The sequence below is a fragment of the Canis lupus genome, chromosome 20 (genome assembly GCF_048164855.1).
Source record: "Canis lupus baileyi chromosome 20, mCanLup2.hap1, whole genome shotgun sequence".
Taxonomy (NCBI): domain Eukaryota; kingdom Metazoa; phylum Chordata; class Mammalia; order Carnivora; family Canidae; genus Canis; species Canis lupus.
Window position 1 is genome coordinate 27,798,266 of NC_132857.1, and position 13,511 is coordinate 27,811,776.

At 40.8% G+C, this 13,511-nt stretch overlaps 1 protein-coding gene across 6 annotated transcripts in view; it reads right to left on the reverse strand.

The window, feature by feature from the left end:
• The window catches only part of UGGT1 (UDP-glucose glycoprotein glucosyltransferase 1), a 123,096-nt gene extending 111,124 nt beyond the window's left edge, over positions 1–11,972 (reverse strand). For 2 of the 6 annotated variants that reach the window (XM_072788689.1, XM_072788688.1), the window contains exons 1-4: positions 11,761–11,970; positions 6,246–6,381; positions 1,866–1,948; positions 434–564 (exon numbers count right to left, since the gene is read on the reverse strand). In XM_072788689.1, the coding sequence (XP_072644790.1) occupies positions 434–564; positions 1,866–1,948; positions 6,246–6,367 (336 nt within the window). In that variant the 5' untranslated portion in view covers positions 6,368–6,381; positions 11,761–11,970. Of the gene's footprint in view, positions 1–433; positions 565–1,865; positions 1,949–2,739; positions 2,808–3,687; positions 3,785–6,245; positions 6,384–11,760 lie in introns of those variants that run through there. The other 4 variants (XM_072788690.1, XM_072788691.1, XM_072788692.1 and 1 more) reach the window with 4 other exon arrangements.
• Between the last annotated feature and the right edge of the window lie 1,539 nt (positions 11,973–13,511).

Below are 13,511 nucleotides of genomic sequence, written 5' to 3' on the forward strand. Positions count from 1 at the left end.
TAAGGGAAGGGAGAAGAAATGTGTGGGAAATATCAGAAAGGGAGACAGAACATAAAGACTCCTAACTCTGGGAAACGAACTAGGGGTGGTGGCAGGGGAGGAGGGCGGGGGGTGGGGGTGAGTGGGTGACGGGCACTGAGGGGGACACTTGACGGGATGAGCACTGGGTGTTATTCTGTATGTTGGTAAATTGAACACCAATACAAAATTATGTTATTAAAAAATAAATAAATAAATAAAAAATAAAAACACCTGTGATCTGAAGATCTAATGTCAGCTTTGCTTTCTATTTATAAACAAATCATAAATCGTCAGAAATTTCACACAGAAAAATTATAGCTCTGTAACACAATGCCAGGACAACCCCAATATATCCAATCATCATGTTATACAACCCCTAAAAAATACTGTTATCTCTAAGCACTGAACTTACCTGCTGGAAGGCTTGAATTGTAGCCGAGTAAGAATGAAGGGACAGACAAAATTTCAACAAATTCTGCTGTAGAGGGGACAGAAACTGAAATGCAGTTTCCAGTATTGCATGATAATAGGAATAATCAGTACCTGTCAAAGGAACAAATTAACCAAAGTAACTATATAGGACTAGACATACCCAAATAAGATAGTTCACAAAGTATAAAGCTATGTGTTACAAAGGTATATGATGGCAAAATTTTACCACTATCCTATCTTGAACTATTGTCAAATGCTTAGAATTCCCTAGAGTACACAAAGTAATTGGACTCTTCCTCTCTTCTTTCCTTTTTTCACACTATTCCCTCTACCTGGACTGCAAGTGTCCCACTTACCTGGATGACTAACTTCTACTTAATCTCCACTGGAAGAATTCAGTTATGACATTACTCACTCTGCAAAGTCACTCCCAATCCCTACCCCATGCCTCACTGGACCAAGTACATCTCTTCTTTGGTCCCTTAATATTTCTCTGCTTACCTCTTTCACTTATCACATCAGATACTAAATTATTTATTCACTATCCACCCCTCCCAAAATAGTTCTTGAGCCCCAAGAGGGGCTCAAACGTATCTTTGTATCCCCAATGCTAACATGTTTATTACTTAATCAATAACCCAACAAAACTGAGCTGTATAATGAGAAGTACAAAGTATTAAAGGATATTAAGGAAATGGTAGTTTGGGGAGAAGCATATTTAAACAATTGAAACAAACTATCAGAGGGGAGAAAAGTTACATGTACCAGTATGAAAAAATCCCCAGGATATATTCTTAAAGTGCAAGGTACAAAACAACCGGCAGTTGACCCCTGAACATAGTTTAGAGGCATCAACTGCCCCACAGTCAAAAGTCCATGTATAACTTTGACTCCCCAAAAACTTAACTACTAACAGCCTCCAAGTGATACAGTTTACATTGTCCTGAATTTGATACCTTGACACTCAAGTTGTGGGTGACTGGCAGGCTTAACGGGAAACATTGTGAATGGCACTAAATTAATGATAATAAACCTAACAGATAACAGGTAAGTTGTATAGTTAATTCATAACAAAAGAAAAAGGGAATCAAAACTGATGGTAATTATGTTAATACTAAATGATTTTAAATGAATTTGACTTCTACAAAACATTTATACAGCACTTCTAATAAAAGAACACAAAAGAACAAAGACAAAGTGGGGAAGAAACAGTACTTATAGGAGAAGTTATAAACTGCTTCAGAAGGAAGTATTAGTTTGTATTGGCTCTGCAGGCTACCATCACAGCTCTAGTCATTAAAAATAAAAACGTTTTCCATTAATTGCCATGCCACAAATACTATGAAAGAGAGCGTTTTTTCCTAACATTTTCCCAGATACCAAAGTCAAAGAAGCATTTGCTTCAATTTTACCGTGATGATCAGATGATCCAATATTTTGACTGGCTTCTACAAAATTCCAAAATTTCTCTTGACTGTCTTCTGCTAAAAACTCACTGGGAGAAAAGGGAGGAAATATCAGAAATAAAATAACTTAATAAAATCCTCTAATATAAGTTACATTACAAAAGAGAGCAAAAAGAGGTTTTTAAGTATACAAATGTCCACAGTTTGGCTTTTATAACATATATTATACACAAGCATGTATAATATATATCCTAATGATAAGCAAGTCTTATTAGCGTATTGGCTATTTATAACTAATTAGCTTATTAGTAACTTATTCACTTACTCTATTAATAGCTTAATAGGTATTCCTTAAGAAACCTGGATTAATGTAACAAGAAGGGAGTCCCAATATAAATAAAGCTTATGAAACCCTGTTTTGTGATAATGCTGCTGGTAGTAGAAGCAGAATTAAGAACTGATAATTCTGGTACTAGTTCTGCTCATTTATTTTCTGAAAGACTTCATAAAGAACAAAAAAATATGTTTTGCCTAAGATTCTCCCAAGGAAAATATGAACCCTAGAAAAATCTCTAGGAGACTAAAGGCAGCATGTTGTAATCTTTTAACATCCATAAATCCAAATTTTCAAGATTACCAAATTTCAGTTTAATAAAGTTCTTAGAACTTAATACCACTTTCATTTTTTCTTGACTTTACAGATCTAAAATAATGGCCATTCTAAATTTCCTTTCATTGGAGAGTATAAAATCCCTAAAAGAAAACACATGTACTGATTGAATGATTCATGTCAATTGGTTCTCTTCTCTGAGATAGAATACCAATGTAGGCGTGATCTTTCACTTCTTAAAGCAAACTACAGATCTGGATCTCAGCTTACCTAGCCAAAGGAAGACTTTCCCATTACTTGCCAACACTGGGATGTACAACTCTCACTCTACTCCACAGCTAGACACAGAAATATGGGAAAAATAAGAAACATTTCCTGGTAATACACAGCCTCTCTAAAAATAGGTTTCTGAAAATACCCATTATCATAATGTATTAAATACTTTAGTACCTCCTTGAATGTGGAATTTTTCTAGGCTTTCTAGTAACTAAGAAAAACATACTAGCCTTATAATAGCTTGTGGTCTAAGAAAACAGATACTAAGACAAATAGATTGTAATATGCAAATAAACACTAAATTAATTAATTAAAGCTGCGTCTACAAGATAAGTTTGTGGAAGACAGGGAAGGGATAATACACTCAAAGGTTGTAATGGTGAGAAGAATTCACTGAAGCTAAGGCCCTCCACGTAAAGGCCATGTACAAATACATATATGCTCTTCATATAATTACAAGAAAACTTGAAACACACATTCTTCTTCATCCCACTGCATAAATAAGTCTTACAACATCTAAGTTTCAAACAGTCTTAAGAAAATTAATTACTAGATCCACTGAATTAATCCAAAAACAGTAAGAACAATACAAGATATTATTAAAAGGAACGCTGCCATCTGTTTACAATATAATTCAGTTTGTTTGCTTTTCTTTTTTTTTTTTTTAGCTTCTTATTCCATTGAGTAAAACATCTATAGTTTTTCAGATGAAATTATATGATGTGTAGGATTTGTTTTAAAATATTCCAGTAGGATAAGGGAGGAGGGTAGCAGTGATGGTGATAGATTACTGGACTTCTGTTGATAATTGCTAAAACTGGGTGACAGGTAGAGGGAGAGCACATTATACGTACCACACTCTCTCCACTTACAAATGTTTTGAAAGATCACAATAAAAAGTTTTCAATTATGGCAAAAGAAAAAAAAAAAACTATAAACCACCTGAATGTCCACCAGATAGCATAAATCTGGTAGCAAACTTGTTTTCTAGATTTCCAAAGTTGTTGGAGATCAGAACTCGTCTTCCTTCCATACAGAACTAGAAAGGGAAGGGAAATGAATATTTAAGGAGGGCATACTATGTAACAGGCACTATGCTTGGCATATTCACCCATGTCCTTAAAGCCTCAAAGCCATTCTGAGTTATAACCATTTTTAGAATAAAACTACAACTCAGAGAGGTTACTGATTTGCTTAAGGGCACAGAGATAGCAAATGAAAATTCTGGAATGCAAACTCAAATCTATTTGATTTATCTCTATCATGCTGCATTCTTGGGCCATTATAGTATCTAGTGCTCAATAAATGATTATTGGTTTCAATTTTAATACTACTTTACTTATACAATATTTGTTAGTCACTATGGCTGTTCAAAACATATTCAGTGTTCTACTTCAATTAAATATGTATCACTTCATGAACAACCAGAAAGCTACAACCGCTTCAACAGGATCACGCCTAATCTAAAAATATACATGGGAATATTTTTAGTCCCTAAGGGCTAGATACAGGGAAGGCAAAATATCTGTGGTAGCCGCATGCCTCAATATGTAGAAAAATATTCTGTCCCATCACCCTCACTCAGATGGACGGTGCTGTGATCCGCCACTGATGTCTGCCATGGACCTGGGAGGGAAGAATGGTGGCCTCAGCTAACTCTGGAGGTAAATATTGAGGATTTCAAATATGCACAACTTATTTCTGAGTTGCCTAAATGTCCCATTACCTTGGCAAACTGTCTGCAAATAGCCACAGAAGAGAACTAAAAATAACCAACCAAAATGGCAAATGGCCAGGAAATTATGAAAAGGGGCAATGTTTGTGAGAGGAAAAGTTGGTGAAGGAAGTGGTATACACTATCCACTTCACAGAGATCAAAGAAACAGAAAAAAAAAAGTGGATTAATTAAGGCTGACAGTTTTAACATACTTTTTCAAAAGTCCCATAAGTATGTACCATAAGAATCTTCTGAGACAATGAGACAAAAACCAAAAAATTAGTGTGAGAACAACCGAGTGGAACTAAGGAATGTCAAGCAGAGTATTATAAAACATCTGTTACAGTTAACTACACAAAATTATTTAGAAAGTGACAGTAAATCTCAAACACTTAGATTTATACCAGACAAATCATCCAAAATAGGATTGTGGGGAAAAGAGTTCAGCTAAGTCCCGGCTCAGGCAGTTTAGATGTCAAACAACCTTTGGTCACTTAACTTTTATAACTATCCTCTATCTAATAAAGTTCTGATACTGGAACCCATTGATCAGATTGTAACCCTGCTATGAAATAAATGCAGTAGGAATTCTTTCTTTTGGCCATTTTATTGCTGAGAAAAGGGAGGCACAGAGAGTGCTGATCAGCAAAAAGCCCATGAGGCTCCTCAGCAAGCCAAAATCAGGTCCTACAAGTCCTATTTTCCCACTGGCCTTCTTATCAATACCAAATGAAGCTGTTTCCTTAGGAGATGCAGCTATTCATAACTACAGTCAACATAACAAAAACTCTTCATTCACATTTTTCTAGGGATTAAAAGGAGGAAATGTTAGAAGACATAATTCTAAGTTGAAGAGTACAAAGACAGACCAAAATTAAGTAAAGTAATGCAACAGTTCAAATTTCTAGCACTATCAGAATCTGAGATTTACCAACTGCTTGACATTCAATCTACCTAAATTTATACTTTAGAACTATTCTCTAGAAGTCCTAGCTATATATTACTTCAGATACAAAAATAAGTTCCTCTCTATAAACAAAAAACTGACCAAAAGAGGGGTATCTGATTAATTATATTATAAACATTAACTAAAAAATACACTTGTAACACAAAATCTCCCAAGAAAGCATTGACTATATCACATTTTATTGATTTGAAGATAACCATCAATTTTAAGACATATTATTGTTTTTATGAAACACTAAAAAGGAAAACGCTACCAATTTTAATTTTAAGGTAACATCTTGATTTCATTAAAATGTCTCTTAATTTTGGAGATGTTAAAAAACAGAACACGTACATCTTAGATAAAATCCAGCTGTGTCCTCAGCCTCCCCTCTGTGCTCTTCTATCTCGAGGTCTTCTTTCAACTTCTTAGAAGGCACATGCCCTCTCTCCCTCATCTTGCCAAGCTCCCTTCTTTTATTAAACACCTCTTAAAACTTTTTTCAAATAAATTGAAAAATTCCTTTAAGTACAACTCTCTCTTCCTTTATTACCACAGGTACACGTTTCTGAGAAGATAATGTAACCAATTCAATATATTTGTCCAAAGAAGTCCCTAAGTATCTCTATGAATTAGTATTATCCTATCCTACCGACAGATTCTATAGTCTAACAGCCTCTGACTAGCATACAGCACAGTGCACAACGAAAGAGGCGCTGACCAAATGCATGTGATGATGACAATCTTACTGCCTAAAAAAACCTCCTGAATACTCACTAGCAGATCCTACATTATTACTTAAATACATGAAAGAAAAAAAAAAAGACATCTTCTTACCTGACTTCTAACAACAATGGAGTGGAAAACCATTTTGTCGTAAGAGAAGTTGTAATGGCTTTTGAATCTGCCTTTACTGAGGAAAACAGCCATAGTCCAATGAATACAATCAGAAGTCCCATTTTATTGCAAACCCCTAAAAAGGGGGGAAAAAAAAGGTTTTGCTACAAAGAAATGTTTAAATTTAAATCTTAATACTTAAAGACACAAAATAAACATGAAAATTAAAGAAATGGAAATGCTTCTGAAATTTAACAGCACCTAATATCTCCATGGTTTCAACTTGCTGAGTGACTAAAAGTGTGTAGATCATATACTCTTTCCTACAAAGACTCTATTTCATTTACTGGGGAGTCTATGCTATACACAGGTATAAAAGCCAGGTGGTTGCACACAATCATACTTTACAAAGCATGAGAGTAAATAAAGCTGAGGTAGATTAAAATGTAAATGATGGATATTAAATGGTGTCCTCCCAAAGTCCTAACCCCAGCACATTGAAATATGAACTTATTTGGAAATACGGTCTTAAGCGGAGGTAATCTCATTAAAACGAGGTCATTAGGGTGGGTCCAATATGACTGGTGATACAAAAAAAGGACAATGTGGAGAGAGAGACAGGCATGCAGGGGGAACACCATGTGAAGAGACACAGGGAGAATGCCAGGAAAGACAGGGGCAGCCCCTGGAATACTGTAAACCAGAGAATATCTGGAGCTGGCCGATGCTGGAAGAAGCAAAGACAGACCTTCCCCTACAGATTTCTGAGGGAACATGATCCTGTGACACCTTTATTTAGAATGTCTGGCATCCAAAACTGTCAGACAAGAAACTGTCATTGCTCTAAGCTACACAGTTTGGTCATTGGAGCCTTAGGGAGCTTACAGATGGGCCTTGAATGTAAAAGCAAAGGTACAGAATGAAGAAATGTTAGAACTCAATGGGCCCCTATCTACAAAATAAGGAGGTTGGGGTCGATGGTAAATTGGCATGGCCATTGACTGCAGGCCTTCTGAACTCCCAGCAGTAACCTCCTCAAGCATACTGAGGTGTCCAGATCATTTCAGAAAAAGGCCTCCAGGGACGGCTGGGTGGCTCAGCGATTGAGCACCTGCCTTTGGCTCAGGGCATGCTCCTGGAGTCCCAGGATCAAGTCCCACATTGGGCTCCCTGCAGGGAGTCTGCTTCTCCCTCTGCCTATGTCTCTGCCTCTCTCTGTGGGTCCCTCATGAATAAATAAAATCTTAAAAAATAAAAAAAAAAAAAGGAAAAAAAGAAAAAGGCCTCTAGCTTTAGGCTTCTTTGGCCTGATTTTTCATCTCAGAAGTCTGCCTGACAGAACCTTAATCAGACTTCCCCTGGACTAGATAAGTCAGCATCTAAATTCCACCCACTTCATGGAAACCCAAAGAGGACATAAATATGTGGGAAACACCAAACCAAAGTTGTGCTTCTGCAGGCTAACGTCTGGTAAGGCTCACCCCAGATTCACCCCAATTTCTTGAGATACTGGTTGGAAAAGCTATTGTTTGTAGGACCAGTCAGTATCCTCTTTTTACAAAAAGCATTAACATTTATTTGTGCCAACATCCTGCTTCAGTAACACAAAATATCTCTAAAGAACAAATGGTCAAAAGAAAAATAAATTAAACCAAATAGAAACGTTACTTTTAAGAGTCTTTAGTTCAAGCACTGCCCACTTAATTGATTTAATTAACTGATAATATTAACATCCCATTTATAAATAAGCACAAATATATAAATAACCAACGTTTATAAAGTCTAGGGCTAACCAACTAGACCCCTGACACTGAAACCTGTTAGCAGTGATTTCTGGCTAGAGTGGGGGTTGGGGAAGTGGGGAGGGTGGCCCTTTCAGAACGTAACAAAACTTACACATTTCCTGCAGAGGGGCAAGCAAAGACCCAAACTTTTACATATAATTTCAGACCACTCAAGAACTCTTAGACACCCTCCTCTACAGGTCCCTGGACTGCAGCCTCAGAAACCTGTTCTGCATGATAGAAAAATGTGGTTAGTGAAAAGAGAGAACCTTTTAAAGTAAGGGACTTGTGATAAATTACTGTGTTTGCTACTTACTAGCAGTTCAACCATAAGCAAGTTCCCTAGTAACTTCCTGTGGCCCTTAGACTCCCAGACTCTGAAATAGGAATATCAGAATCTGCCACACCAGGACACTGTGAGAATGAAAAAGCAACATGAAAATCACTCTGTGTAGTGCCAAGTACTCTACCAAATTAACTGTTCTAGTAAAAGATGTTCTCATAAGAAGAAAAAGACTCCTAACTCGGGGAAACGAACTAGGGGTGGTAGAAGGGGAGGAGGGCGGGGGGTGGGGGTGAATGGGTGACGGGCACTGAGGGGGGCACTTGACGGGATGAGCGCTGGGTGTTATTCTGTATGTTGGTAAATCAAACACCAATAAAAAATTAATTTATTAAAAAAAAAGATGGTCTCATAAGAAACCGCCTTCTAAATTATAGAATAATAATGCATCATTATCACATGGGCTCAAAAAAGATGTCTTGGAAATACATTTTCTGTGGTTAGGGGGAAAAAATCCTCCCCAAAGTCACGAAACTTCTAAACTGGAAAGAGAATACATGAACTATATTCCAGTAGTACTGTGCTACAGTTCTGTTTACAATTTGTCCCAAAGGGGCCTAGATGTGTAATCCCAAAACTGATGATTCTGGACTGGAAACTGGACAGCACTGCCAGCAACCCCAGGCAGAGTGGTAAGGGAACAGGGAGTGACAAAAGGTCCACTAGGGAACATTAGCATTTCTGAGCAACTGCCTGGGACAAGCACTGGGTCAGGTGCTTTGCAAATACCATAATATCTAGTCCTTCCACACAACTATCCAGGAAACTATTGTCCCTGACCGGTGGCAGCCATGTCCACTTTGTTCACCACAACAAGTAGACCATTGCCTGGCAAACAGTAGATATTCTAAAACTATGCTGCATAATGGAACACTCTCATTCCCACTTTAAAAATAAGAAAATGGAAGCTCAGAGAGGCTGAGTAACTTGCCTAATGAACAGCAATGCTTGGAATCCACAACTGCCTGCCTGTTTTTTACAATTATCATGCTATCTCCCGATTCTCTGGTTTTGGAAGGGTAAGAATCCATACTGTGAGGTCCCAGACTGAGCAAAGAGCTTTCTTGTGAGAACCAAGGCAAATCCAAGGACTTTCTAGGGGCAGAGTCCTTGGGACACAGGTAGATGAGGAAGGCAGAGTTTCAACCTGAAACCAAGAATGCCAGCCTGAAGCTGGGACCAAAGTGAACTGACCAACCAGCCTGACAGATCTGTATTCAGGCTTGCTTCGGGGACAGAATGTGAGCTCCTCAGGAGCAGGGAGTTTTGTCTGTCAGAGTCACATGCCTAGCATAATGCCTGGAACATAGGAGGTACTCAAAATGAAATAAACAAATACAGACTTCATTCCTTAAAGAAGGAAGGAAAACAAATAGGAGTGTGACACCAAGAAGAAAGATGCTACAAAAAGCCTAGGACTTAAGGATGGTTAAAACGAAAACTCTGTGCACCAAGATTTACCTAGAAATCCCCTTGAACTGTTTAAAAAGAGATAGAGTTCTTGGGGGCAAGATATAGCACCCGTTAAGATAACCCCCCTCCAAAAAAAAAAAAAAAAAAAAGACAGAAAAAAAAGAGCTTTCATACCCAAACCCTACATCTTTGATGCCACAGGTAAAACTACAGGGAAAGACTGTTTTAGAGAAGCGTAAGTAAGAACTTCGCTGAAGTGGCCTTTTGTTTGACAATGCCTTCATTTTATGAGAATCTTATCACTCTGATCCTAGTGGTCTTTAAATGTTGCTAATTACTATAAAAAGTGTGAGAAATAATAGCTGTCAGAATTTACAATGTGGCATTGCATGATCACAAGCATAATGCTTGTGGCGTGGTGGGTAAATTAAAACATTCTTTAATAAATCCTAGGCCTAAGTGTATTATTTGTAAAATCTAGTCTGTAGGTTATTTTCCTTAATTTAAATTAATGACTATCTCTTGGTTAATGATCTACAGTAAGATAATGGAAATATTAACAAAAATTGTATCGTGGAAAACACTTTTCAGTTTTTGGGAAACAGAAGAGGCATAAAATTCTAAATCTTTTTCTTATTCTATCTAAACTGAAGATAATGCTATCAAACTCAAAAAACCAACTTGCTCTCTACAAGTTTATAGACACCCATCTGAGCTCCAACATACATAACAGTGAGGTAAAATATTAGGAAGCACCCTTAAGAAATAAATTTACTTCCCAAATAATTAAAATTGATATGCATTTATAACTCTTAGCAAAACCATTTGCTGTGAACCACACAAATCTAATTTTTCACAAAAGTAGTTACTATACATCTGATATGAAAACTGTCACAGGTAACTGCAGAAAAGATCTAACAGAATTTTCCACATAGTTCAATATCTTCCCCTTAAGTTAACGTGCACTGTAAAGCTGCTTCGCTCCTGTACAGAAGCAAGGTTTACTTCCTTTAATAAAAATGAGCGTCAGGCGCCTGGGTGGTTCAGTGAAACTCAGAATCTGATCCCCACTTAGGTCGTGATCTCAGGGTCCTGACACCAAGCCCCTCACCCCTGCAGGCGCAGCGCGGAGTCACTCGAGGTTCTCTCTTCCCTTCTCCCTCCGCCCTCACTTATCTCTCTCTCTCTCTCTGTAAAAATAAGATCTTTTTCTAAAAAATAAGTGTCAACTAAGTTTGTCAAAAGCAAGCCGAGTGAAAAGGCTACCCAAATTCTGTGGTGTCGTAAAGCAACTATTTTAAGTGTCTTTAAACATCACACTAAATCTCGCTGGCAAGTGCAGGATGAAGGTTTCCGACACAGTGTAGCACAGCAAGGTAGAAGATCTCCGGACTTTAACTGGACAAAATATGCGAGTTCTCGAATCGGGTAAGAAATGCAAAACAATCTAGAGATTTTGGCCAACGAGGAACAGTTCACATCCATAATTTACTGGCGATGGACGAAGATCTTCTTCTTCTGGCAGGCCCCACAAAAAGTGAAAGTGGATCATCCAATTTCTAGCCAACGGATCCTCGCATTTAAATGAAAGCGACGGCCAATAGGCATCCCCCGAATTCATTTCAGAGAAAATAGAAACCTATAAAAAGACCCAGGCGTTCACCACTCGGAGTCCTGCCCCTGCGCGGGCTCAGGCGTGTCTACCTTCAGGTCGGGGCACTTCCCCCACCTCCTGCACTTGGGCACACGGTCTCCAAGGAAGGTTCCAAGCCGCTACTCTCGCAGTAGCGATACCTTCCCTGAAAACCGCCGAGGGCAACTCCGGACGCTCGCAAATCCGGGAAGGACGGATACACGGAAGGAGACCCTGAGTCAAGGAAGAAGCGGAAGCTCAAGGTGACCGGGGCACAGGGTGGCCCCGCGTCCCGGACCCCGTCCCCGTCCCCCCGACCTCCCCACGCCGCGCCGGGGGTACCTGTCACCGGCAGCGCAGCCGCGACACACGCGGTGCCCGAGGCCCGCTTCCTGCCCAGGCTGGGGCCCCGCTCAGTCCACGACGATGCCAGCGACGACGCCGGGGCGGGGCGGTGACGGCAACCGCAGCCGCTGCGCCAGTGAGCGGCCGACACGCGCCTTTCCCGCGGCTCGGCTCACTAGCCGGTCTCGCAGAGCAAGAGCCCAACTGCCGACCGCCTCCTACTTCCGCTTCCTGCTGGCAGGAGCCGGAGGACTTCCGGCTGCCGAGTGCGGCCGGGGCAGCCCAGAGCGTCGGCGGTCGCCATCTTTTATCGCGGAGGCCCCGCCTTCCTCTGTGCCGGCAGCGAGCGGCGAGGTGGGGGTGAGGGGAGGGGTGAGGGTGCAGGGTGGGGGGTGAGGGTGCAGGGTGGCGGCTCTAAGGTCGGGAGGACCGCCCCGGGCTTGCCTGCTGAGACCGAAAACCGTGCGGGGTGCTGAAGCCGGGTTCGGGTTTCAGCCCCTTTCCCTGCTTGAACGGGGGCGTGTGACCGTCTACTTCCTTGAACCCTGCGCAGGGGCGGGCAAGATTGCTAACGTCTTGAGCGTCTCCGCTTCGTGTTAACTGAGTTTTGGTGACCGCCGTACCCGGAGATGCGGGGACAGGAAGAAACGGTCTAACGTACAAGGCGCTGCGGTTTCTGTGCAAAGACTGCTTTGTCCTTTCTACTTTGTACTTTTTTTGGCAAATATAAATCCCCATGCCAAATCGTCTTAGAATATGTCGCACCGGGCAGGTCATACTACCCACCCACAAAGAGCATCTCGCTCTGGAGTACATAGTTTTAGCCCAAGTCAAAATGAACTGAAAACTGAACATTCAGGGCACGTCCCCAAGAAGCGTCCGAGGGTGGCCGGCGGCCGGCGCCCCGGGCCTCGCAGCTGCGCCTGCGCGGTGCCTCCGCCGCCGCCTCCTCCGCCTCTTCCGCCTCCTCCGCCTCTTCCGCCTCCTCCGCCTCCTCCGCCTCCTCCGCCGCCGCCGCCTCCGCCTCCGCCTCCTCCTCGTCAGGGCACGCGAGGCGGTGCTTCGAGGCTGGAGGAGTCGTCTCTTGGACTCATCACGTTGTGGACTCGGGTCTGCCCCTGGTTTTCAGCCTTGTGAGGTATGGACGCTACCAAGGTTTGCTTAGTGACGACGTACGACCGCGTGACAGCTCAGAGCTCCTAAGAAAGTTGGCTTTCTCTTCTTCCAGACCTTTCTCAGAAAATTCGAGGCTGTTTTATTTGAACAAAACCAGATTTTTATTTTTTTTTTAGGTTTTTATTTTGAAATAATTACAGAATCAGAAGAAGCTGCAAAGATAGTGAGGTCCCGTCTACCCTTCGCCCAGGCTCCCCCAATGATTTTTATCTTAAATAACTTGGAACACAACATCAAAACCAGAAAAGTGTGTCTAGTTCCGTCACTTTATCACATGCAGACTTGTGTGATCACTGTGAGCATCGAGATGCAGAACCATTCCACAGAGCTGTCTGTTGGGTTAAGGAAGAGGGACAGGTAGGTGGAGCGTGGAGGACCTCTAGGAGAGGGAAACTATTCTTTTTGTTTTGTTTTTTGTTTTGTTTCCATCATTTGTTTTGTGGTTTCACATTTTATTTTTATTTATTTATCTTTTTAAAATTTTTATTGGAGTTCGATTTGCCAACATTTAGCATAACACCCAGCGCTCATCCCGTCAAGTGCCCCCTCAGTGCCCGTCGCCCAGTCCCCCC